At 42.1% G+C, this 27372-nt stretch overlaps 1 protein-coding gene across 1 annotated transcript; it reads left to right on the top strand.

Annotated features, from left to right (window-relative positions):
* GPX7 (glutathione peroxidase 7) lies at positions 1-27362 on the top strand. The gene is made up of 3 exons (XM_007062172.4): positions 1-424; positions 19406-19667; positions 24197-27362. Exons 1-3 carry the CDS (start codon positions 188-190, stop codon positions 24358-24360), a joined length of 663 nt encoding a protein of 220 aa, XP_007062234.2. The 5' UTR covers positions 1-187; the 3' UTR covers positions 24361-27362.
* The last annotated feature ends 10 nt before the right edge of the window (positions 27363-27372 follow it).

Raw genomic sequence — 27372 nt, 5'->3', positions numbered from 1 at the left:
TACTATTACACCACACAATAATTTTTTTGTGAAATATTTTTATCCCCCAACATTCCTGGAAATTGCATACCCTCGGAGCATTGTGTGACACAGTCACGCTCCCAGATCTTGAGAGAGCCAGTGTTGCAAGCCCTTTTGCAACAGCTCTTTCTTTCCGGCAGTGCTGTGTGATTTGTGCAAGTGGTCTATGCAGCACTATGCTCAGCTGTCTTGCAGCATGCTAGATCCTGAGGGCAGTGTGGAGCACAGGGCTTCCTCCTCCTTCTTCAGAGTTTTTCTCATCCCTCTAGCCATGCTCCTTGCTGTAGCCGCGCTGTTTTTCTTAGCATTCGCCGCCTCGCAGCAGAAAGAGAACGATTTTTATACATTTAAACTGGTAAACATCAGGGGCAAACTAGTCTCTCTGGAGAAATACAGAGGCTCGGTAAGTTTGCAGGGAGATTAGCAGCTGCTCTCATGCAGACTATAACTAACCAGCCCATCTTTGCATGCTTGCATAAGGGAGTGGGGATCCAGAGATTGTACATTAATTTGCATGCATGCACGTTTATAGTGTCTCATTTGTGCATTTTGTGTAACGGATCTGGAGTATTGCTTGCATGTCTACTTTGATATCGTTCCATAGGTTTCTCCAGTCTTTTAATAAAACGTTTGCTATCTAACCCCTGTGTGTGTGACTCTGTTCTTGGGCAGGCTGCTCTGTATACGTGGCACACGGGGTTGCTTGCCGTTCATTCACTATACATAGTACTCTATTATGTCTATGATTAATCATGAAAACATTTCTCCATGATTGGAAGCATGTGGCATTTTAAAGCAAAAATCTGTATTTCAAGATATTTCCCCATTTGAAAGACTTGACTTTTGCTGATATTGTTTAAGGCAGAAGGGAAAAACGAGGATGGTGTTTAAGAAGTATAACAAGTAATGCACCATAATAATCAATAAACGAAACTGAGAACATAAAGCAAATTATGATATTAATCTACAATTAAATTATAGACATTAAAGATAGTGTGAGGAAAGGGGCAAGACAGCAGATCTGTTTAAAAACAATTAATTTAAATTTTACTGACATATTACTGAGGGAGTCCTAAATGAAACTTTTTTCAGAGTCAACAGCCGTGTTAGTCTGTATTCGCAAAAAGAAAAGGAGTATGAAGTGAGCTGTAGCTCACGAAAGCTTATGCTCAAATAAATTGGTTACTCTCTAAGGTGCCACAAGTACTCCTTTTCTTTTTTCTAAATGAAATTGTCTCCCCAAAAGCTGTACGCTTTTTCTCAAGTTCTTGAAATGTGATTACGATAGTCATAAGGAAATTTATCACAATTATGTATATTCAAAGGTTAAGAAATAACTTAGTCAGCATATGCATTTAGAAACTGAGGCAAATCAGGGCTGGTTCTTCATGCTAGAATGGTGGAGAGAAAAGCAACTGTAAACCGGGCTTTACTTGCCAGTATGCTCTATCTTATTTGTGGCACAAGGCAGCTGGACTGTACTTGTGAATTTGGCCGTAAAAGTTAAAATTGGCGAGGAGGACCTAAGGTTGATGCTACGGTCTTTAACTCATTAAAGATGTCATGATAGCATTTTCTTTAGTTTCTTGTTTAGTGTTCATATATGAAAATATTAATAAAGTAAGAAAACAAGGAAATTTCCAGACAAAAAAAAATGTTAAACTGAAGTTAAGATTGAGAGTAAATATCAGTAATTTCAGAGTGAAAAAAAATAACAAGAACGTTGTAATTATTCCAAAAATAAGCAAATTAGAAACCCAGAAAATTCAGAGTTAAGTTAAACTTTAAAAAATAATCCACACATGTTAAGAAATGAAAATGCACAGTGAAAGTACCCAAATATTTTAACTCTGCCCTATAGTGCTTTCATAAGGAAGCTATTATGAACAAACCAAATATACTAATCTACCTTTAAAATAAGTTTAATCTAATGTGGGACCATAAACACTCAATATGGGTACTGTATTGTGTAACTATGGGACAGAGTTAAAGAGACTGGTCCAAGGTAACAAAGCAAGTCAGTGGTTAGAACTCCAGGAACAGAACCAGGGTCTCCTGACTCCCACTCCAGTGCCCCATCTAGTGGAGATGTATTGTCCAAATTTCATAGTGCTTTTTTGTAAGTGTTTATGGCCAGAAGGGCCTGTTAGGATAATCTAGTCTGTCCTACATAATACAGACTGTAGATTTCACCTGGTGATTACTGCATCTAGTGTAATATCTTCTGGTTGAACAAGAGCATATCTTTTAAAAAGATAAGTTTCAGAGTAACAGCCGTGTTAGTCTGTATCCGCAAAAAGAAAAGGAGGACTTGTGGCACCTTAGAGACTAACAGATTTATTTGAGCATAAGCTTTCGTGAGCTACAGTTCACTTCATCGGATGCATTCAGTGGAAAATACAGTGGGGAGATTCATATACACAGAGAACATGAAACAATGGGTGTTACCATACACACTGTAAGGAGAGTGATCAGGTAAGGTGAGCTATTACCAGCAGGAGAGCGGGGGGGGGAAGAAGGGGACGGACCTTTTGTAGTGATAATCAAGGTGGGCCATTTCCAGCAGTTGACAAGAACGTCTGAGGAACAGCGGGTGGGGGGGAGGAATAAACATGGGGAAATAGTTTTACTTTGTGTAATGACCCATCCACTCCCAGTCTTTATTCAAGCCTAAGTTAATTGTATCCAGTTTGCAAATTAATTCCAATTCAGCAGTCTCTCCTTGGAGTCTGTTTATGAAGTTTTTTTGTTGAAGAATTGCCACTTTTAGGTCTGTAATCGAGTGACCAAAGAGATTGAAGTGTTCTCTGACTCGTTTTTGAATGTTATAATTCTTGACGTCTGATTTCTGTCCATTCATCCCTCCACGCAGAGACTGCCCAGCTCGGCCAATGCACACGGCAGAGGGGCACCGCTGGCACACGATGGCATTCATCACATTGGTAGACGTGCAGGTGAACGAGTCTCTGATAGTGTGGCTGAGTTGATTAGGCCCTATGATGGTGTCCCCTGAATAGATATGTGGACACGGTTGGCAACGGGCCTTGTTGCAAGGCTAGGTTCCTGGGTTAGTGGTTCTGTTGTGTGGTGTGTGGTTGCTGGTGAGTATCTGCCTCACGTTGGAGGGCTGTCCGTAAGCAAGGACTGGCCTGTCTCCCAAGATCTGTGAGAGTGATGGGTTGTCCTTCAGGATAGGTTGTAGATCCTTGATGATGTGTTGGAGAGGTTTTAGTTGGGGGCTGAAGGTGATGGCTAGTGGCGCTCCGTTATTTTCTTTGTTGGGCCTATCCTGTAGCAGGTAACTTCTGGGCACTCTTCTGGCTCTGTCAATCTGTTTCTTCACTTCAGCAGGTGGGTATTGTAGTAAAAACGCTTGATAGAGATCCTGTAGGTGTTTGTCTCTGTCTGAGGGGTTGGAGCAGATGCGGTTGTATCGTAAAGCTTGGCTGTAGACAATGGATTGTGTGGTGTGGTCTGGATGAAAGCTGGAGGCATGTAGGAAGGCATAGCGGTCAGTAGGTTTCCGGTATAGGGTGGTGTTTATGTGACCATCACTTATTAGCACCGTAGTGTCCAGGAAGTGGATCTCTTGTGTGGACTGGTTCAGGCTGAGGTTGATGGTGGGATGGAAATTGTTGAAATCATGGTGGAATTCCTCAAGGGCTTCTTTTCCATGGATCCAGATGATGAAGATGTCATCAATGTAGCGCAAGTAGAGTAGGGGCATTAGGGGACGAGAGCTGAGGAAGCGTTGTTCTAAGTCAGCCATAAAAATGTTGGCATACTGTGGGGCCATGCGGGTATCCATAGCAGTGCCACTGATTTGAAGGTATACATGGTCCCCAAATGTAAAATAGTTATCGGTGAGGACAAAGTTCAGCCACCAGGTTTGCCATGACATTATCGGGGATACTGTTCCTGACAGCTTGTAGTCCATCTTTGTGTGGAATGTTGGTGTAGAGGGCTTCTATATCCATAGTGGCCAGGATGGTGTTTTCAGGAAGATCACCGATGGATTGTAGTTTCCTCAGGAAGTCCATGGTGTCTCGAAGATAGCTGGAAGTGCTGGTAGCATAGGGGCCTGAGGAGGGAGTCTCCATAGCCAGACAATCCTGCTGTCAGGGTGCCAATGCCTGAGATGATGGGGCGTCCAGGATTTCCAGGTTTATGGATCTTGGGTAGCAGATAGAATACCCCTGGTCAGAGTTCCAGGGGTGTGTCTGTGCAGATTTGTTCTTGTGCTTTTTCAGGGAGTTTCTTGATTTAAAGACTCCAAGTGATAAATAATGTACCACATCCTTTGATAATCTATACCGATGGTTAATTATCCTCGCTGTTAAAAGTATGTATATTTCCAGTTTAATATTTACTAAACTGTTGTTGCAGAGAAAATGCCTGGCACACAAGAATCGATTGCACATGGTTTCATGCAAGGATTGTGGTCACTTAAGGGCATTCTTGCATACTCCATTCTATGTCATTGTGCTACTTATATGTGATCCTTGTACTTTTGCCAGTAGGAATGAGAGCTGAAGTTGGGGATTGTGGGAAAAGAGTTAAAAATATCTAAGCTCAAAAGGGAAGCTCCTTGGTAGATTTCGACTAAATGAGGCCCAGATCCAGTTTGACCAAAGCTCCCAACCCACCCAACCACCAATTCAGATTGCACTTAAGTGGTACATAGGCCTCACGTTGGCCTGCAACATAGAGGAGAATTTTATCCATTGCACACACAGGTATTTGTTTGTTTCCAGGAGTACCCACAACTTGCTAAATGCTGCACAAACATTAATGTTTGTCTAAGTGTAGTTTGTCTAAGTATATATATGTAACAATGTGTAAATATATAATGTGGTGTCTCTCCCAGATGGACATAATATATATGGGATACCATCAAATTGCTTGTTATTATACAATAGTTGGCTTTTTTTCAATAGTTTGTTCCCATAATTTCTTCCAATGGGTCTGTCAAGAGTCAATAAATGCTCTGACTGGAGCACATCTTGTCTACAGGGCACCTGTGGCAGCTCTAGCTTTTGAAGGAACAAATACCTTCTTCAGCTTCAGTTTTGCAGAGCCAGAATCTCCTGGGGGGAAGTTGAGGAGGAAAACTCTCCAAAGTTAGGTTTCAGAGTAGCAGCCGTGTTAGTCTGTATTCGCAAAAAGAAAAGGAGGACTTGTGGCACCTTAGAGATTAACAAATTTACTTGAGCATAACCTTTCGTGAGCTACAGTTCACTTCATCGGATGCATTCAGTGGAAAATACAGTGGGGAGATTTATATCTCCCTACTGTATTTTATATAATTTATATAATTTATGTATTTATATAAATCTCCCCACTGTATTTTCCGCTGAATGCATCCGATGAAGTGAGCTGTAGCTCACGAAAGCTTATGCTCAAATAAATTGGTTAGTCTCTAAGGTGCCACAAGTACTCCTTTTCTTTCTCCAAAGTTACTCCGCACAAATCATTCTATCAAGGGACAGAGGGTATTTGCCCCACTGCAGAATGAGCTGCAGGGCCCATTCCCATATCTCATGCCCCTGCTCCACCTCTGGGTTTGTAGCTTCATTGTAGCTAAGTAGTTAGCACTTTCTCTAGGGGTGACCAATCCCGTGATCTCCCATAATGGAGGGCTCCTCACCACAGAGAAGTACTGGGGAAGCATCATCTTTCCTTCTTGGTCTCAGCTGTCCCCACCTTGACCAGCACTCACCCACCACAAGACCATCCAGTTCCTCAGTGTGGTTCTTACACCCATGAGAGCCCTTCATGGGCTCCTTGTGAGAAGGCCAGGAGGAAAGGATGCCATGAAAGTGGAGACCCCCATTCTGAGTGGAACAGCAGAGACTCACATGTAGGGGGCCTCACCCTTCTCAATCCAACTGAAACTTGACTACTCATATGCAAATATTTAAATGAGATTAGAACAAGAAAATCTCCCTTATCTCCCATCCTCTTGCTGTGGCTGGGCATTAGTGACACATCCACATGCACTCTCTTTCAGAGGTAGGTAATGATTCCATGGTTAGAGTCTGTCGCACCATAAACTGTGGCCCCAAGGACCTTGTAGTCATCCACGGGGATAAAACCCAGAACCCCCTGCTCCAAAAACAGAGGATCTGACCACTTGAGCAGAAGGAGGGCTCCTCTTTACTGTAGGAATGTTAGGGCAAGTAGTCTCTGTGGGTTGTAGCCACTACAGTGTGACATGCATCTCACATGCATGAACAAGTGTAACATTCCATCCAGGCCAAAGCAATGGTGGAGATACATTATAAATGGTTAGTAGGACTAATGGGTTTACACATAGGATGACTTTGGCCCAGTATTTCTTAGGAATCTGTTGGGTTAACTTGTGGTCCATCTTGTCCCGGTTGCCTTAAATAAATAAAGTATTTTTAGCCCAGGAGATGTGAGAGATGTTCCTGAGAATGTCTCTTTTACTGCTTTCACAGAGTGCCGGTTATCTGCGTTCTTAAGACCACATGTGGTCTTAATGTGTCTCCCTTCACAGAATAGTACAATGGATTGGATTTAGGCTAACTAGGAGAACTGGGTTCTATTGTCCGTTCGGCTAATGACCTGCTTGGTGACATTGGTCAAGTTCACTTCACTTCTCCGTGCCTCAGTTTCCCCCATGAATGATGATATTTATCCTCTGTTGTAAAGCACTTTGACAGATACCATTGAAATGTATTACATAAGTGCTAGATATTTCTGCCATATAGTCATCTAAGTGCATAGAAACAAGGCCTAGGCAGTGAAGAAGTGCTATAAGAGAATCAGCCAAGGAGATGAAATGCCAGCTTTTTTTGTCTGTTTCATCTCAAAGCAACCTACTTCTGCTTTATCTGTGACATTGAGAGAGAAAGTGGGTGAGGTAATATCTTTTACTGGTGCAATTTCTGTTGATGAGAGACACAAGCTTTCACAGAGCTCTTCTTCAGATCTAGGATAAAACAGAAGCATTATATGATCTACCTATATTAGATATGAAGTGCAGTGAGCCAATCATAAAGAGCTATCAGAAAATAAGGAAATTTGTATCTTGAGGTAAACAAGGAAAGCTCATATTTTATTTTAAAGGTTTTATTGGTTTCATTTTTCAGAGTAGCAGCCGTGGCACCTTAGAGACTAACCAATTTATTTGAGCATAAGCTTTCGTGAGCTACAGCTCACTTCATCGGATGCATTCAGTGGAAAATACAGTGAGGAGATTTATATACACACAGAACATGAAACAATGGGTGTTATCATACACACTGTAAGGAGAGTGATAACTTAAGATGAGCTATTACCAGCAGGAGAGCTGGGGGGGGGGGGAACCTTTTGTAGTGATAATCAAGGTGGGCCATTTCCAGCAGTTAACAAGAATGTCTGAGGAACAGTGCGGGGGGGGCGGGGGGGATAAACATGGGGAAATAGTTTTTATTCCCCCCCGCCCCCCCGTTCCTCAGACGATTTCCCCATGTTTATTCCCCCCTCCCCTCGCCCACTGTTCCTCACACATTCTTGTTAACTACTGGAAATGGCCCACCTTGATTATCACTACAAAAAGTTTTCTTTCCCCGCTCCCCCCGGCCCTCCCACTCTCCTGCTGGTAATAGCTCTTCTTAAGTGATCACTCTCCTTACAGTGTGTATGATAACACCCATTGTTTCATGTTCTGTGTGTATATAAATCTCCTCACTGTATTTTCCACTGAATGCATCCGATGAAGTGAGCTGTAGCTCACGAAAGCTTATGCTCAAATAAATTGGTTAGTCTCTAAGGTGCCACCAGTACTCCTTTTCTTATTGGTTTCATTGTCACTGTACTCAGCAGAAACTGGGAGGCACTGTTTTTTAATGGCTACTACACATATGTAGAAGTCAGCACTTCTTGGTTCTGGTCCCCTCTCTTCCACTTCTCTGCTGTGTAATTTTAGCCTCATCAATACCTCAGTATACACATCCAGGTATTATAGCACTTACCTACCTCTTATACATAAGCCTCACAATAGTATACTTAGCTAAACTAATTAATGGTAGTAAAATGTTTTGAGAATCGTGAATGAAAGGCAGTATTCAAATACAAAGTATTATTCTACTGCTGGGGATAACATTAGGTGTTCTGCATGAATCAGATCTCTCTGCAGTCTGAGAATTTAGTATTATGTGTAGAAATAAAGTAAAAATATTTAATTACTGTACAAAGCACTGGATTTTTTGGATAATGAGTCTGCAAACCAGTGTAATTTGTCGTTTCTGGATAGGTCATTGTTGGGTATATAACCCAAGACCTGTGATTTATACAAGGCTCTGCTGCCCCAGCTAAAAATTCCACATCTGTTAACTTGAAGCCAGTAGTAGATTAATAAACCTCTCTATGATCCATCCACTAGAGAGCCATACTGTGTAAATGACTTACACCAGTATGTAATATTTTTTGCAATATTGAATTTAAGATTAGAATGCTTGGAATTTCTAAGTAAAAGAAGGAAAGTCTAGTATTGTAAGGTCCAGCAAAGGCTAATGCAAGTTGCAGCTTTATGAAAATATTTTTGGAAAAGTCAAGGATTAATTGTTTGCACTGTACACTAGATGGTGCACTTGACTCACATTCAAAGTTCCAGGACAGGGTAAGAGAAAAGAAAGCCTACATTAAACTCACATGTTTTACTAAATAATGAATGGCTTAAATAATTAAAATTTGAGTGCACAAGTGAGACAAAAAGTAAAGTGACTTATTTATACAGAAAATTGTAACATGCTGCAAACAGATCAACTTGTTTAATCTTCTGTAATGCAGAATAGAACCACTTAAAGATGACCTGCTAATAATTTTAAAAAAATAGTTTTGTGCCTTTTTTGCTCCTTTATAATGCTTAAAGAAGGCATGAAAGGGTTTCTATTTTTAATTTTTTTTTTGTCTGCTTGTTTTATTACCTCAAATCTCACAATCCTAGTTTTGTGGGAGATCCTCTGGAAGGTCTCAAAATGTGCATTGTGAGCACTCTCATGTTATTTGAAGGAGTTGTTGTGCTAGCAAAGACTTCTTTCTCCAAAATGTTAAGTCATTGAAGTTAAATAGATGTTAAAAAAATCACATTTTTATTGACAAAATTCTTTCAGGCCTTCTTTACAAATACTGTATATTATAATCAAGCAAAAATGACAAGTATTTTTTCTTTGCAGGTCATCTTTCACGTTTCTTCACATACCCATAGAATTCTATACATTTTTATTCCTCTGTAGCCACCTGGAATAAATTGTTTATCAACCCCAGATGGATTTTGGGTGGGGCATCAGAGGGGCATTGCAAACTGCAAGCCTCAGGCAGGCAGTTTAGTGTTCAACACAATATATAGTACAATATATATGATACAATATATAAGAACATAAGAATGGCCATTCTGGGTCAGATCAAAGGTCCATCAAGCCCAGTATCCTGTCTACCAACAGTGGCCAATGCCAGGTTCCCCAGAGGGAGGAACCTAACAGGTAATGATCAAGTGATCTCTCTCCTGCCATCCATCTCCACCCTCTGACAAACAGAGGCTAGGGACACCATTCCTTACTCATCCTGGCTAATAGTCATTACTGGACTTAACCTCCATGAATTTATCCAGTTCTCTTTTAAACCCTGTTATAGTCCTAGCCTTCACAACCTCCTCAGGCAAGGAGTTCCACAGGTTGACTGTGCGCTGAGTGAAGAAGAACTTCCTTTTATTTGTTTTAAACCTGCTACCCATTAATTTCATTTGGTGGCCCCTAGTTCTTATAGTATGGGAACAAGTAAATAACTTTTCCTTATTCACTTTCTCCACACCACTCATGATTTTATATACCTCTATCGTATCCCCCCCTTAGTCTCCTCTTTTCCAAGCTGAAAAGGGCTAGCCTCTTTAATCTCTCCTCATATGGGACCCGTTCCAAACTCCTAATCATTTTAGTTGCCCTTTTCTGAACCTTTTCTAATGCCAGTATATATCTTTTTTGAGATGAGGGGACCACATATGTACACAGTATTCAAGATGTGGGCGTACCATGGATTTATATAAGGGCAATAAGATATTCTCCATCTTATTCTCTATCCCTTTTTTAATGATTCCTAACATCCTGTTTGCTTTTTTGACTGCCACTGCACACTGCGTGGACGTCTTCAGAGAACTATCGACGATGACTCCAAGATCTTTCTCCTGATTAGTTGTAGCTAAATTAGCCCCTATCATATTGTATGTATAATTGGGGTTATTTTTCCCAATTTGCATCACTTTACATTTATCCACATTAAATTTCATTTGCCATTTTGTTGCCCAATCACTTAGTTTTGTGAGATCTTTTTGAAGTTCTTCACAGTCTGCTTTGGTCTTAACTATCTTGAGCAGTTTAGTATCATCTGCAAACTTTGCCACCTCGCTGTTTACCCCTTTCTCCAGATCATTTATGAATAGTTGAATAGGATTGGTCCTAGGACTGACCCTTGGGGAACACCACTAGTTACCCCTCCCCTTTCTGAAAATTTACCATTTATTCCTACCCTTTGTTCCCTGTCTTTTAACCAGTTCTCAGTCCATGAAAGGATCTTCACTCTTATCCCATGACAATTTACATAAGAGCCTTTGGTGAGGGACCTTGTCAAAAGCTTTCTGGAAATCTAAGTACACTATGTCCCGTGGATCCCCCTTGTCCACATGTTTGTTGACTCCCTCAAAGAACTCTAATAGAATAGTAAGACATGATCTCCCTTTACAGAAACCATGTTGACTTTTGCACAACAATTTATGTTCTTCTATGTGTCTGACAATTTTATTCTTTACTGTTGTTTCAACTAATTTGCCCGGTACTGACATTAGACTTATGAGTCTGTAATTGCCAGGATCACCTCTAGAGCCCTTCTTAAATATTGGCGTTACATTAGCTATCTTCCAGTCACTGGGTATAGCTGATTTAAAGGACAGGTTACAAACCATAGTTAATAGTTCCACAATTTCACATTTGAGTTCTTTCAGAACTCTTGGGTGAATGCCATCTGGTCCCGGTGACTTGTTAATGTTAAGTTTCTCAATTAATTCCAAAACCTCCTCTAGTGTCACTTCAATCTGTGACAATTCCTCAGATTTGTCACCTACAAAAGACGGCTCAGGTTTGGGAATCTTCCTAACATCCTCAGCCGTGAAGACTGAAGCAAAGAATTCATTTAGTTTCTCCACGATGACATTATCATCTTTAAGTGTTCAATATAGTGTTCAGTGTAAAGAGTTCTGCAGAGGAGACAGGAGACTGCTCCCAGCTTGCACCCCTGAGGCAGGAAGTCTCAGAATTTTGTTTATTAACAGAGTGATTAACATGTGATTTAAGATAAGAAAGGGCTGTTATGATGTTTCCTAAAGTTAAATGATCTGTTCCAAGGTTCGTGAACTACAAAAAGTAAGTAGCCTAAATGATAGAAACTAATTGTAGATTTTTCTACAATTGTTTCAATTGTTGTATTCAAGAAGTAGTAACAAAGTTATTAATATCTTTCTTTGAGAAGATAACTGATTTTTTAGACAAAAGAAATGCCACAGATCTAATCCGTCTAATCAGTCAGTAAGGTATTTGATACAGTTCCACATGAGAAATTATTAGTTAAACTGGGGAAGATGGGGATTAATATGAGAACTGAAAGGTGGGAAAGTATCTGATTAAAGGGGAGACTGCAACAGGTCATACTGAAAGGTGAACTGTCAGGCTGGAGGGAGGTTACTAGTGGAGTTCCTCAGGGATCCGTCTTGGGACCAATCTTATTTAACGTTTTTATTACTGACCTTGGCACAAAAAGTGGGCATGTGCTAATAACATTTGCAGATGACACAAAGTTGGGAGTATTGCCAATATGGAGGAGGACCAGAACACCATACAAGAAGATCTGGATAACCTTGTAAACTGGAGTAATAGAAATGGGATGAAATTTAATAGTGCAAAGTCATGCATTTAGGGACTAACAACAAGAATTTTTGCTATAAGCTGGGGACTTCTCAGTTGGAAATGACAGAGGAGGAGAAAGTCGTGGGTGTATTGGTTGATCAGAGGATGACTATGAGCTATCAATGTGATGCGGCTGTGAAAAAGGCTAACGTGATCTTGGGGTGAATCAGGTGAGGTATTTCCAGTAGAGACAGGGAAGTGTTAGTACCATTATACAAGGCACTGGTGATACCTCATCTGGAGTACTGTGTGCAGTTCTGGTCTCCCATGTTTAAGAAAGATGAATTCAAACTGGAACAGGTGGAGAGAAGGGCTACTAGGATGATATGAGGAATGGAAAACCTACCTTATGAGAGAAGACTCAAAGAGCTTGGCTTGTTTAGCCTAACCAAAAACTGAGGGGAGATAGGATTGCTTTCTATAAATACATCAGACGGAAAAATACCAGGAAGGGAGAGGAGTTATTTAAGGTAAACACCAATGTGGACCCCAGAACAAATGGCTATAAACTGGCCATCAACAAGTTTAGGTTTGAAATTAGGTGAAGGTTTCAAACCATCAGAGGAGTAAAGTTCTGGAGGAGCCTCCCAAGAGGAGCACTGGGGGCAAAAAACCTAACTGGCCTCAAGACTGAGCTTTATAAGTTTATGGAGGGGATGGTATGACAGGACTGCCTACAATAGCGTGTGGCCCATCGCCAACTGCTAGAGACAGGACAGTAGATAGCGAGGGCTCTGAGTTACTACAGAGAATTCTTTCCCAGGTATCTTCCTGGTGGGTCTTGCCCACTTGCTCAGGGTCTAACTCAGGGATCTCAAACTCAAATCACCACAAGGGCCATATGAGGACTAGTACATTGGCCTGAGGGTCGCATCACTGAAACCTTTTCATACAACGATATAAAAGTATACTCAAAAATGAAAAAAATGAAGAGTAATATAGTATGCTATTAAAAGTCAACGTATTAACTTTTTTAAAACTTTAATGCGAAGAGGGGTTTTAATAAAATATAAACACTCAGGAATGCACCTCACGCATTTACTTTTAGATTTACTTTTAGAATTACTTTGGTTAAAGTCACCCGTCCCACCCCCAGTATTGCCCCCACTCCACCCCTTCCATGAGGCCCTGCTCCTGCCCCGCCTCTTCCCACCCCATCTCTGCTCCCATTCCAACCCCTTCCCCAAAGACCCCGCCCCAACCCTGCCCGCTCCCTGCCCCTATTCCAACCCCTTCCCCAAATCCCTGGCCTGGTCCCGCCTCTTCTCCACCTCCTCCCCTGAGCACACCATGTCCCAGCTCCTCCCCCCTGCCTCCTGGAAAGTCCTAAGTGCCACCAAACAGCTGTTTGGCGGCAGGAAGCGCTGGGAGGTAGGCAGAGGAGCGGGGACACGGAGCGCTTGGGGAGGGGGGGCCAGGGGTGAGGGGAGCTTGGCTGCCGGTGGACGCAGCGCCTATGGCAGGCCGCAGGAAATAACTCATGTTTGAGACCCCTGGTCTAACTGATCATCATATTTGGGGTTGGGAAGGAATTTCTCCCCTGGTCAGATTGGCACAGACCCTGGGTGGGTTTTTTTTACTTCCTCTGTTAGTCGCACTGTTAAACAATAGAATACCATTTAAATATTTTTGGATTTTTTTCTACATTTTCAAATATATTGATTTTAATTACTACACAAAATGCATAGTGCTCACTTTATATTTGATTACAAATACATGTACTGCAAAAAACAAACAATAGTGGTATTTTTCAATTCACCTCATACAAGTACTGTAGTGCAGTCTCTTTACTGTTAAAGTGCCACTTAAAAATGTAGATTTTTTTTTAATGTAACTGCACTCAAAAACAAAGTAAAACTTTAGAGCCTATAAGTCCTACTCAGTCCTACTTCTTGTTCAGCCAATTGCCAAGACAAATGTAAACAAACTTGTTTACAGGAGATCATGCTGCCTGCTTCTTATTTACAATATTACTGTACCTGAAAGTGAGAACAGGCATTCGCATGGCACTGTTGTAGCCAGCATTGCAAGGTATTTATGTGCCAGATATGCTAAACATTCATATGCCCCTTCATACTTCAACCACCGTTCCAGAGGACATGCTTCTGTGCTGATGATGGGTTCTGCCCAAAGCAGTGCAAATAGACACACATTCATTTTCATCAGCTGAGTCAGATGCCACCAACAGAAGGCTGGTTTTCTTTTTTGGTGGTTCGAGTTCTGAAATTTCCGCATCAGAGTGTTGCTCTTTTAAGACTTTGACACCATGTTCCACACCTCGTCCCTCAGATTTTGGAAGGCACTGCAGATTCTTAAACCCTGGGTCGAGTGCTGCTGCTATCTTTAGAAATCTCATATTGGGACCTTCTTTGGGTTTTGTCAAATTTGCAGTAAAAGTGTCCTTAAATCAAACAACATATGCTGGGTCGTCATCAGAGACTGCAATAACACAAAACATGGCAGAATGTGGGTAAAACCACAGAGCAGGAGACATACAATTCTCCTCTACAGAGTTCAGACACAAATTTAATACATCATTTTTTTTAATGAGCATCAAAAAGCAAGTAGACCATGTTCATTCAGTCTGTATCTATATGTTGATACCCTGAAAGTTAGCTAGATGGCACCAGAACATACTTTGTATGCCAGTGCATAGAGATTCCCTAGATTGTGCCTTGTTGTCACAATAAACCATTAAGGATTATTAAAATCAACTTTTGCTTTATGGGTTTGTTTTTCTGAGAGAAAACTAAGGGAGGATGTAGAGACCAGTTTTAAATACTGTATTGTGATCAGTTATACTGTGTATGTGCATCGTTGCCCTCTATTAGGTGCAATTAGAACTGCCCAACTGCAGGCTATAGACCAGGGGTCCCAGAACTTTTTATCTTGTGCTCCTTTACCCCTACCTCCCCCCACCCCCCACAGAATCATAGAATATAAGGGTTGGAAGGAACCTCAGGAGGTCATCTAGTCCAACCCCCTACTCAAAGCAGGACCAATCCCCAACTAAATCATCCCAGCCAGGGCTTTCTCAAGCCTGACCTTAAAAACTTCTAAGGAAGGAGATTCCACCACCTCCCTAGGTAACGCATTCCAGTGTTTCACCACCCTCCTAGTGAAAAAGTTTTTCCTAATATCCAACCTAAACCTCCTCCACTGCAACTTGAGACCATTACTTCTCGTTCTGTCATCTGCTACCACTGAGAACAGTCTAGATCCATCCTCTTTGGAACCCCCTTTCAGGTAGTTGAAAGCACCTATCAAATCCCCCCTCATTCTTCTCTTCCGCAGACTAAACAATCCCAGTTCCCTCAGCCTCCCCTCATAAGTCATGTGTTCCAGTCCCCTAATCATTTTTGTTGCCCTCCACTGGACGTTTTCCAATTTTTCCACATCCTTCTTGTAGTGTGGGGCCCAAAACTGGACACAGTACTCCAGATGAGGCCTCACCAATGTTGAATAGAGGGGAATGATCACGTCCCTCAATCTGCTGGCAATGCCCCTACTTATACATCCCAAAATGCCATTGGCCTTCTTGGCAGCAAGGGCACATTGTTGACTCATATCCAACTTCTCGTCCACTGTAACCCCTAGGTCCTTTTCTGCAGAACTGCTGCCTAGCCATTCGGTCCCTAGTCTGTAGCGGTGCATGGGATTCTTCCGTCCTAAGTGCAGGACTCTGCACTTGTCCTTGTTGAACCTCATCAGATTTCTTTTGGCCCAATCCTCTAATATGTCTCGGGCACTCTGTATCCTATCCCTACCCTCCGGCGTATCTACCTCTCCTCCCAGTTTAGTGTCATCTGCAAACTTGCAGAGGATGCAATCCACACCATCCTCCAGATCATTTATGAAGATATTGAACAAAACGGGCCCCAGGACCGACCCCTGGGGCACTCCACTTGACACCGGCTGCCAACTAGACATGGAGCCATTGATCACCACCCGTTGAGCCCGACAATCTAGCCAACTTTCTATCCACCTTATAGTCCATTCATCCAGCCCATACTTCTTTAACTTACTGGCAAGAATACTGTGGGAGACTGAGTCAAAAGCTTTGCTAAAGTCAAGGAACAACATGTCCACTGCTTTCCCTTCATCCACAGAGCCAGTTATCTCGTCATAGAAGGCAATTAGATTAGTCAGGCATGACTTGCCCTTGGTGAATCCATGCTGACTATTCCTGATCACTTTCCTCTCTTCTAAGTGCTTCAGAATTGATTCCTTGAGGACCTGCTCCACGATTTTTCCAGGGACTGAGGTGAGGCTGACTGGCCTGTAGTTCCCAGGATCCTCCTTCTTCCCTTTTTTAAAGATGGGCATTACATTAGCCTTTTTCCAGTCATCCGAGACTTCCCCCGATCGCCATGAATTTTCAAAGATAACGGCCAATAGCTCTGCAATCACATCCACCAACTCCTTTAGCACTCTTGGATGCAGCGCATCCGGTCCCATGGACTTGTGCTCGTCCAGCTCGTCCCCACACACACTCCCCTCGAACCACAGCTGGGAACAGGGCCACGGTCATGGCCGGGTTTGCAGCTGGGAGTGGGGCTGTGGTCAGGGCTGGGGTCCAAGACCAGAGCTGCAGCCCGGAGCCAGAACCAGGAGCACAGCTGGGGCAGAGTTGGGGCTACCTCCACACCCCTTGTGGGGGCTGGCCTGGGCCCCACCATGTCCCCCAAACATTCCGCTGTACCCTCCCTCCCCCAGAGGGCACGCCCCACAGTTTGGGGACTACTGCTTTAGACCTTAACCTTAGAACAGCTAAAGGTGTTCTCCCTCAAGTGAATGGGGCCTGTGCTTTTGGTGCAGGAGAACTTGGGTTCTCTCCTGCTGTGAAGTTCTGAATGGCCACAGTGTCCAATATAATGGCATCCATGAATTCTTGGTGGCTAAGAATTTGTTGCCCTATATTTATTGTACAATCTGCAATCATATTTTATTTTTCCCTTTCAACTAAACCAAGTTTTGATGTGCTTTATTGATTGGCCTATGATATTTCATTGTGAATTTTATAGCAGGGGGAGGAAAGGCTCTGAGTGAATTTTTAGTGCTCAGGAAAGGTGCTGGGTTGACAGCCCTGAAACCCTCTGCTCATCCACATGACATAACTACCACCTTACAGGGAGGTGGATTAACTACACCTATGGGAGAGCTCTCTCCTATCAGCATAGGAGTGGCTTCACTTAAGTGCTTCACTTAAGTATATAGACCTGCCCCCAGTCTGTGCCTCAGACTCCCTTTTTCTGTTACATAGGTCAGAATCACTGTTCGCAATCTCACAGTGGTCATGTAAAACTTGATACATTAATTTGTGCAACACTTTGAGCTCTTTGGTTCAAAGATACAGGATATAAATCAGGGTAGATTAATTGTATGGCCCCACTGAGTTCAGTAGGGGTGCACAGGTGTAAGCCTAATAGGATTTGGGCTAGAATCCTAACTCTTTTCTACAATATACTTGAATTAAATTTTCGGGTTGAGAAGAAACTTCTCTAATTATTCTAACTGGTGAATTTAATTGGTTAACATTTATAAAGTGCTATTTAAAGGGAAAAAGTTTGTAGCACTATGCAGATAACATGCAGCACTGCATAAGTGCAGAATATTGTAATTAATTATTAGAACATCCGAAAGATCTATGGCAATTGGTTTTAATTGCCTCCAAAGAAAACATTAGAGGAGGGTTATTTTAGGAAGCGAGTTGCAGTTCTCCCTTGTAGCAGCTGCAAGAATACCCTAAGATCTCCTGAATGTTTTGTAAGGATTAAATATTTTTAAAAATCTTCAAAGCATATTTGGAGCCCGCATTAATAACAACTTCCACTATTATTTGGAATTTTAGGGCTGTTTTGAGAACTCAAATCATTTAACAAAAATACATGAAGTCTGAGTTCATGTACAGATCATGAAAGAAACACATGCACAAATTCTGCTTTCAGTAGCCCCATGGAAATCAGTGGGATTAAGAGAAGAATTTAGCTCCATGGGCAGATGTGGCCATGGTCGGTGTAGAGATGTGTGACTCAGCTGATTTCAGCAGAGTTGGATCTGCTTACACCCAGACTGACTCTGGCTCCACACGTCCTAACTTTGAACCCCAATCCCAAACTAGGGTAGTCAATGGTGAGACTCCTGTTCATGTCAATGGGAGCAGGATCAAACTTTCTTATTCAAACATGTAAAAAGGGTGTAAGAGCTTCATTTCAGTGGGCCACGATATTCTCTTTACCTCTACGACTGGCATATTTGAGATCTGTGTACACACACACACACACACAGAGTGAGGGAATGCTTCCCACATGGCCTCATTTCTCCCCTCCTCACTCCTGCAGGTGCACCATTGGATGTGGCTCTACTGAGGTTTGGGGACAGGCACCACTATCTTGCTCTGTCTCCAGATTCTGTGGAGGGTGCTTCCTGATGTTAGGGATCTGTCTGTAGAGCACTATGTGTAAGGTACATCAGGCCTGGGGAAGGTCCCCACCATGGATCCTTTGCAGAATCTGCTTAACAATGATTACAGCTTGAGGCTGTGCTATTGTTCAAGTGAAGCCCTACTATGCTGCACATCCTCCCAACAGCAGGGCTCCAAAGGCAGTGGCATGTGGGAGAAGTGTTGTAGCCCACAGAATGTACATTTATAACAATGTAATTATGTGTAATACAATAGTCCAGAAGCTCAAGGATGATGGAAGATGAAGTCAGAAAAATTCCAACTGGAAAAAGGATTCACATTTTTAAGGCTACTTAACTACTGAGGCAGCTTCCCAAGGGAAGTGGTAAATTCTCCACCACTTGGAGTCTTTAATTGAGACTGGATGGCTTTCTGAAAGATAACCACAAGTTAGTGGGCTTGATGCAGTAATCACAGAGTGAAGTTTAATGTCCCATGTTATGTTGGTCAAGCTACATTATCATGATGGCCCCTCTAGCCTTAAGTGCATCAGTTGATTCAGCATCAGTGCTGTGAGAGGGAAGATGTTGCACATCTAAAAACATTTGAAAGACCTACAATAATTAATATGCACCAAACAACCTCATCTGAACAGTCATTTCTTTACATGTGCTGGATTGTTTATACTATAATGAATGTTTAGAAAATGCCAAGGAGACAGGACAGAGGAGATGCTGGTTTTTCTGAAAACAGAATTAATACCCCCAAGGAATTTAGAATGTATTTTCTCAGCATGGATGCTACATCTGACTTCAATAAAGTGAATATTAAAAACTAAGTCTCCCTAAATAACCAAAAGAATTTGAAACAGTTTCAAACAGTAGCAAGATGCTCAATCCCAGTTCACTGAAGATTCTCAACCTGGATATTTTTATTCTGCTGAGAATGATCTGCAGTCAAACCTCCTTGGGGGAAGCTCATGCCAAACGGAGATATGCAGTGTGTTTTAATCTCTTGTGTTTAGGTATCTCTGGTCGTCAATGTTGCAAGTGAGTGTGGATTTACAGATAGCCACTACAAAGCTCTACAACAATTACAGAGAGACCTTGGCCCGCATCATTTTAATGTGCTGGCATTCCCATGTAATCAATTTGGGCAGCAAGAACCAGACAGTAACAAAGAAATTGAGAGCTTTGCCCGAAAGACTTATGGTGCCTCCTTTCCTATGTTCAGCAAAACTGCCGTCACAGGTGCTGGTGCTAATGCTGCCTTCAAATATTTAATTGGTGAGTAATATCTAGAGAAGCTATATTTAAGGAGGTAAGTCGCTGGCATTGAATTCATCTGATCTGGCAAGACTTTTATAAGGATTATTTATAGTGTTCATGATAGCAAATGCGCCTGTTATAATTATTTCACATACACATTTATTAAATAATCCTATCTAATGCCTATCCAAATAGGGATTCAGAATGTCTAGAAATACAAAGTTTGTGTACATGGGAGTGTAATACATTCCCTCTGTACCTGATCATAGGGTCATGAACGTGGGCACTTGTGCCTGGTTTTCTCCACTTAGCAACCATTCCTCCAGAGCATTCGTGTCAGGGCACATCAGGCCAGATTTGATCAGATGCATTAGCAGAACTGTAGGGTAAGAGGAGGCAAAAGGTCCTCAGTATCCAACCAAACCCCTCACTTTCACAAGCTTTGCATTCACTCACAAAACAGTGCAACCAGGTGCTGATAGTGATTTTCTGGAAAAATTCCTTCCATGTTCCTCACCAGGAATATGGAACAACCAAATTGTAAAACCCATCCAGCTATTTGTACAAGAACCAATGCATGCTAGGACAGGAGTCTTTGGGAGTTTTTGTTGGTTCCTGGCAGACAGCTAAGAAGCCTTCAATAAATCAGGTTATTCTTATCTAAAGACTATATTTTTTTGCATTGGTTGAATGCTCCAAACACCATTCATATACTGAACTGAAATTGGAATCTTCATCCAATTTTTTAGGAAATGAGATAAATCTAATCAAACCCACCATCACATGACAGCACACTGAGTCTCACCTCCTCTACCCAGCAACAGTGTTCCTTCCACACTCTCCCAGGGACTTACAGCACAGTTGTTTGTACTACTTTTGGCAGCTACATGCAATCTTCCAGAGCTGACATTCCTGCAGGTGAAGCTTCCCCATGCTCTTTTTGTAGAGTTTAAGGCCAGAAGGGACCACCAGAGCATCTAGTCTGACCTCCTGTACATCACAGGCCACCAACTCCAACCAGCATCCACAAACTAAACCCAACAACTAAAATTAGACCAGAGTAGTACAACTCCAGGAGACTAGACTATTATGTACCACAGGCAGAGAATAGGAGGGACCAAGGTGCACCAATGCCTGAGTCCCCAGCAGTGACAAGGGCATGATTGAGATCTAGCCAGGTAATCCCGGTAAGAGACCCACACCCACACGCTGCAGAGGAAAGCAAAAAGACTCCAAGGTCACTTCACACTCTTCCAGTTCTGGTTCACCAGGTAGGATAGCTGCTGTGATGGGTTGGGTCACAGAAACTCCCTCAAGACAGTCACTAGATGTGCTGGGATACCACTGAGAACAAACCCCTCTGCCAGAAAAGGCTTCCCTCCACTCTATTTTGCTGAGCTAGTCACACCAGTCAGCTTCAGTACAGACCAGGAGGTTGGGCCACACATCCCTGCAGTTCACAGAAACTAAGATCCACTTAGCCCAGGGGCTTCTCAGTTAATAGGGACTTTTCCAGCACCTAGTATTCAGTCTTTCTGGGAGCCTAAACCCCAAATAAATCCATTTTACTCTGTATAAAGCTTATACAGGGTAAACTCATAAATGGCCCACCCTCTATAACATGGATAGAGAGATATGCACAGCTGTTTTCTCCCCCAGGTATTAATCACTTACTCTGAGTTAAATAATAAACAAAAGTGAGTTTATTAAGTATAAAAAGTAGGATTTAAGTGGTTCCAAATAATAACAGACAGAACAAAGTAAGTTACCAAGCAAAATAAAGCAGAACACACCAGTCTAAGCCTAATACATTGAGAAACTGAATATAGGTAAATCTCACCCTCAGAAATGTTCCAATAAGCTTTTTTCACAGACTAGACGCCTTCCTAGTTTGGGCCCAATCCTTTTCAGACCAACGTTGTAGTTTATGGCCTGGAACCTGCAATCACTCATACACCCGTTTGTCCCAGTTTCTTTCAGGCATCTCTTTGGGGTGGAGAGGCCATCTCTTGAGCCAGCTGAAGAAAAAATAGAGAGGCTTCCAGGGCCTTTTATATTCTCTCGTGTGGGCGGAAACCCCTTTTGTTCTTCTGTGCAAAATCACAGCAACTAGATGGAGTTTGTAGCCATCTGGGCAAATCACATGTCCATGGATTCAGCTTTTTGCAGGCCAACGCCATTGTTTACATGTTAGTTTGAACATTCCCAGGAAAGCTCAGATGTGGATTGGCGTCTCCCAAAGTCCATTGTCAGTTAAGTATTTCTTGATTGGGCACTGACTCAGAATAGTCCTTTCTCAAGAAGCTGACCAAATGTTTCACTGATGCTACTTAGAAACAAACACATTGAGATACAAGTACATAGCCAATATTCATAACCTCAAATACAAAAATGATACACGCATACAGACAGCATAATCATAACCAGCAAATTACAACCTTTCCATAGACACCTTACTTGACCTCCTTTGTACAAGATTTGGTGCAACTGTAGAACCTTGGTTACAACAATGATCTATACGGTCACAGTTCATGTCAATAACGTCTCAGCTGCCACTAGCATATCACATGCAGATTGCAAATCTCATCCTTCCCCAATGCTCCACATGTAGCATGAGGCTGTGAGAGTGGTACAGTCACCACTGCAACGTGAAAGGTCAGTCACCAGCATCAGCCTGGCAGTGCAGTGTGACAGGAAACACTCACCTCTCATTAGTGCCTCCTGTCGGTTGTGTGCAAACCTGCACTTTCCCTCTCTGCTCCCACCACCTCTTTTCAGCAGTTAACCTCATCAGGTGGGTCTTCACTAGTCCAGCTCTCTGACCAAGTGACATACAGTCAATGTGCATTAACAAACCCCTTCCAGGATAAGAGGTCCAAACAGGGCCTGTCCCTTTGCCCTTGTTAAAATCTTTAGCCATGTCTCTGTGCTCAGTCCTCAGCCCCTTCTAGGCTGGCTTTAAGACCATGCCTGCCCTGGTATAGAGCAGTACCTCTGGGGCTTTCTCCCTGGAGACTCTTTGCCATAACAGTTCTTATTGCCCCATATGGGTCACTCCTTCAAGTTCAGCTCCCTTCCAGGGGACAGGAGTAATAAAGTTCAACAAATGGTTGGCCCTCTGCGGGGTCTTCAGCCATTCTTGAGTCCTTTAAGTTCCATCCCTGGGCTTGGGCTACTAAACAAAATATGCCCCCTTCTCAGGGCATTGGCCACGTTGCCAGTGGCAGGATCCAGGCCTGTCCACTGTCTAGGTCCCAACCCAGGGACCCTACAAATGGCAGCTACACACTGCTTCGCTTCCTTCAGTAGTTGCTGCTGCTATTCCCCAGGCTGCTTCCCACATAGCCCTTTCCTCTTCACCTTTACCTCAGTGCTGAAGTTCTCTACTCTTCTCCTGCCTCACCAAATGCCATTTCCACTAGAACCCATCTTTTGTGTCTCACTTGAGTTCTAGCAAGGAATACCCTTCCTTACTCCTCTGGTCCTAGTCCGGGACAGCACTGCATACAGCCCCTGCAGCTCCCTTTATCTGAGCCTGCTGTGTTCCGATTGGCTGCTTCCCTTCTCCTTTTCTGGGGCAGAGCGTGGAAGGACCATGAGGTCTCCAGCTGTGCCCCAGAAAAGGGCCTGGTACACCTTGTCACATGCACCTTGGCAATCTGTCTGATTCCACATGGGGGTTTGGCCCAGAAGTGGCAAGAGATGTAACCTTGTCCCAGATGAAGCTTGTATAGCTCTGGACCTGCACATTCTGTGCTCCTATCTTATGACCTCATATTTATGGGCAGAAACTCCTGCCCTTATTCTAAAATGCATTCCTGAACTTTTTCATTTCATAAAATAGAATCATAGAGGTTAGAGCTATGGGAAAACCTGTTAGGTCATTCAGAGAATAACCCAATCTCTAACTAATGAGGGTTAGGAAGAAACTTCTCCTCGGGGTAGGTTATTCCGTTATTTCCTACTGCAGAGTTTCTTGAAACATTCCTCTGAAGCATCTGGTAATGGCTACTATCGGAGATAGCCTACTGGACTAGATGAGCCATTAGTCTGCTCTAATATGGCTGTTCCTAAGTTCATCTCCCTGCCAGTGCATGATTATTCCAAATGGTATATTTTCTGGTTTCAGAGTAGCAGCCGTGTTAGTCTGTATTCGCAAAAAGAAAAGGGGTACTTGTGGCACCTTAGAGACTAACAAATTTATTTGAGCATAAGCTTTTCTGAGCTACAGCTCAGCTCACGAAAGCTTATGCTCAAATAAATTTGTTAGTCTCTAAGGTGCCACAAGTATTCCTTATATTTTCTGGTGCTTTCTCCTGTCTATATGTCTTATGGATTGGGCTTCTACTAGTTCCCACGGTAGACTACTCCACAGTCTAATATATCTCCCTGTCAGGAAATCCTTCCTGATAATCAACCTAATGTTTTCCCCTTGATGTTATGTACTTTCTTTCCTTAAGGCGCTAATTAACACATCATCATACTAAAATGTCAGGAACTGGTTCGTGTGGTTTTCTCTTCTGTTTGTATTTTTTTTTCCTTCACAGAATCCACAGGAGAAGAACCAACCTGGAACTTCTGGAAGTACCTGATAGCCCCTAATGGGAAAGTAGTAAAGGCTTGGGACTCAACTGTCACTATTGAAGAGATAAAACCTTACATCACTGAGCTTGTGAGGAAAATCATCCTGAAGCAGAAAGATGAACTGTGACTTTCAAAAGTCCCATCACATCTATTATACCTTGATTGATCATAAGGACTGTAATTTGACTGTTTGCATTCCAAAAGAGGAAATAGAGGGACAGGAAATCATTATGACTAATTGAAGTTTTCCCCGTTATCCTAAGAATACAGGAAACAATAACTGAATGTGGTAAAAGGTGATTTAACTTAGGTTTGTGCTATCATTACAAAGTTACTGAATTTAATATGTGCCTTCTCGGAAAGAAAATTATCAGCCATTTGTTCATTTTACTAACTCAAATCATGAATTGTTGATGGTATTAATAAGAGCCAATTAGGATCTTTTTGGCAGCCAGGCTCAGTTCAGTAGAATTTCCTTAGAGAGACCTTACTAGCAACTGCAATTCATTTGTCATAATTTTGACCATGAATTTCATTTAAAAATGCAACCCAAAGTAGAAGAGTGCACTCGGCGTAGTATGGACGCAGTTATAAGGGGCAGGCAAAAATAGGTTTCCTCAAAGCAGACACGCTTATAATGATATGTGTCTGCTTAGTTATAAAGGACAGACACTTCACTTTCTTTATTTGTGTCATGGGTAACTGGGGGAGAAGGGCATGGGGAGGCCTCATCTGTAGAACCGAAATAAAAGACAACATTTCCTACAAAAAGATTCTCCATAAGTTGTGTGAACTGTCTTTAAATTCTTTGTTTAAAAAAGGGTTACTGAGTGACATTAGTAAAATCTGTATAATTAATTTGAACATCTATAGGGCCAGATTCTCCTCTGGCTAAATCAGTTTAGCACCATTAAAATCAACGAGCTAAGATGATTTATCCCAGCTGAGAATCTACCCCTATTGTTAGGTTTCTTTTTTCAAAAAGTTTTTGTATGGTGCTTCATGTTTTGGGAGAAAGAACAGTACTGATTCTGAGTCAGAGTTAAGGTGGTTTTGAAATCTGCTGGCACCATATGAATAATGTGTTTATTTTGTGGGCAATGTAACATTAATGATATCGTTGTTTATTCAGTTTTAAGTGCTTCGTTTTGATAAGTGATGTGATAGCCAAGTCCTCTGATATCACCCAGAAACTTTAATTATTTTTAAAATGTAGCCAAATGTAAGACAGCATTTTTAAACTTTTAAATAAATGGGATTGGACAGATTATTAAATTAAAGGAATTAGTGGTGCTGTCCAAGTTTAATGGCTTCTGCAAAGCCCTGCCTCATTCAAAGCACATCTGACAAAAGCACACACATTTACCGTGGGCTGCTCTAGTGTTTGATCTGCTGCCCTAGGTCCCCTGTGGAACCTGGGAAGCAGAGAATAGCCTTATAAATATAGAAACGTGTTCCCAAGGTACCTGGTTGCACACGCTAAATAAATAAATAAATGTTCCCAGTACTCTTTGCAGGTGGTGGTGGTTTTGTGTTTGTGGGGAGGCGGGGGAGCTTAGGAGTGGATTAGAGCAGGCCTGGCATCGTCTGTGCCAGCTGGTGAGGCTCTTTTATGTAGGGTATATTCTCAGGGGATTGTTTCTGCCAAAGCAGCAAAAAGGGTCCTTGGTATAACAGAGAATTATATACCAGTACAGTATAAGGGGGCTACAGCATAATAAAAAAATGAGACTACTCAGTTCCTCAGTCAGGAAAATGGACCTGTACCACATTTCACCCTAGACCAAAGGGTGGATCATGCAGGAAGGAGAATCATTAAACCAGATCCTGACCTTTCCTTTAACTCTGGAAAGTAGCCTTGGCCAATTCAGAGCTCCATGGTGAAAATATTCTCAGTCACTGTGATATTTTTTTTCCTCAGTTTCACTGACAGAATCATGACAAGTGAACAAGTAATGGAAATTTCTTACGCATTTTACTGTTTTTGCTTTTGAAAACTGCCTCTTGTCTAAACCAATGTTAAAATCTATGTTCAGTTTATAATTCAAATCTTGTGGTGTAATGTGATTGCATTGAGCTAATCTAAGGATAGAGAGAAACATTAGAATATGCAAAATTTTCAAACTGGTGACACTTTAAAATGTTTTAATCTCAAAAGATACTTACTCAGTTTAATCAAAATGTTCAAAAAACATTCCAGTTGCCAGTGAGCCTTAACCCTAATTATTTGAAAGCATAAAGATTTCTATCTTTCTTGGGGGATAGGGAGATGGGCAATAGGGAGAGGAAGTGGTTCTTACAAGGAAGATTAAATCTGCCTTAAAATTGGACTGTGATTGGAACCTTAAAAATGGCAATATTCTCCGCTCGCTAATATAAAACTTCATAGACCTATTCAGCTGAGATAAAAGCTCTGTTACTTTAGCTCCAAAAGTATGAGGCTACTACCACTTAAGCTAAAACAAAGATCTCTGTTAGCTGTCACCTACAGAAACACTCATAGGGTATCTTTTTTAGCATAGCCAATCAGTGGAGGGTAACATGTTCTTGCACACATGGTGTCTACGCTACACCGTTAACTGAGGCTCTTACTTAGGTTTTAGCCTTACCCCTCCCTGCCATCCATACAGAAAAACTTCTGACCTGGGTTTGGAGGTGCTTTAAGCCTAGGTTAGCTTACTCAGGTGTCGGGGGTTAAAGCTGAGGTTGGAGCCTGCCTATTTTGCAATGAGGACATAGGCAAAATCATTTAAATGCTGATAGTCCTCCAATGCCTTCCCATAGTTTCCCTGCAAAAAAATACACAAGTTCTCCCACAGTTGACAGGGAAAGAATCCTAGAGCATCTCAGCACAAAGAACCAAGGGGTACGCAATGCCTGTCAATTGTGGGATAACTTTTCTACCCTTTGAGGGGAACTGTGGGAAGGCACTGGAGGACTATCAGCACTAGATAGTAAAATAAGGCAATTATTTATAAAACAAGCTCTAGGGGCCAGCATGCTCCTAACCCTAGGATGCTTTAAAAAAGTATAATATTGCCCAGTTCTAATATTGTTGACACAGTAAAGCTGATTTGTGCTGCATAGTGTTTTTAAAATGGTAAAACAATAAACTTTTTTAGCATTTTGCATACAGTGT

This window comes from Chelonia mydas, chromosome 8 (assembly GCF_015237465.2).
Source record: "Chelonia mydas isolate rCheMyd1 chromosome 8, rCheMyd1.pri.v2, whole genome shotgun sequence".
Taxonomy (NCBI): domain Eukaryota; kingdom Metazoa; phylum Chordata; order Testudines; family Cheloniidae; genus Chelonia; species Chelonia mydas.
The sequence above is the reverse complement of the archived record's forward strand: the minus strand, read 5'-3'. Positions and strand labels throughout refer to the sequence as shown.

What these genes read in the sequence shown, in the direction of transcription:
- GPX7 (XM_007062172.4), top strand. Translation starts at nt 188, where the DNA reads ATGCAGCACTATGCTCAGCTGTCTTGCAGCATGCTAGATCCTGAGGGC. An exon ending in TGGAGAAATACAGAGGCTCG is followed by an intron (nt 425 to 19,405) that starts GTAAGTTTGCAG and finishes TCTTGTGTTTAG; the next exon opens with GTATCTCTGGTCGTCAATGT. An exon ending in TGCCTTCAAATATTTAATTG is followed by an intron (nt 19,668 to 24,196) that starts GTGAGTAATATC and finishes TTTCCTTCACAG; the next exon opens with AATCCACAGGAGAAGAACCA.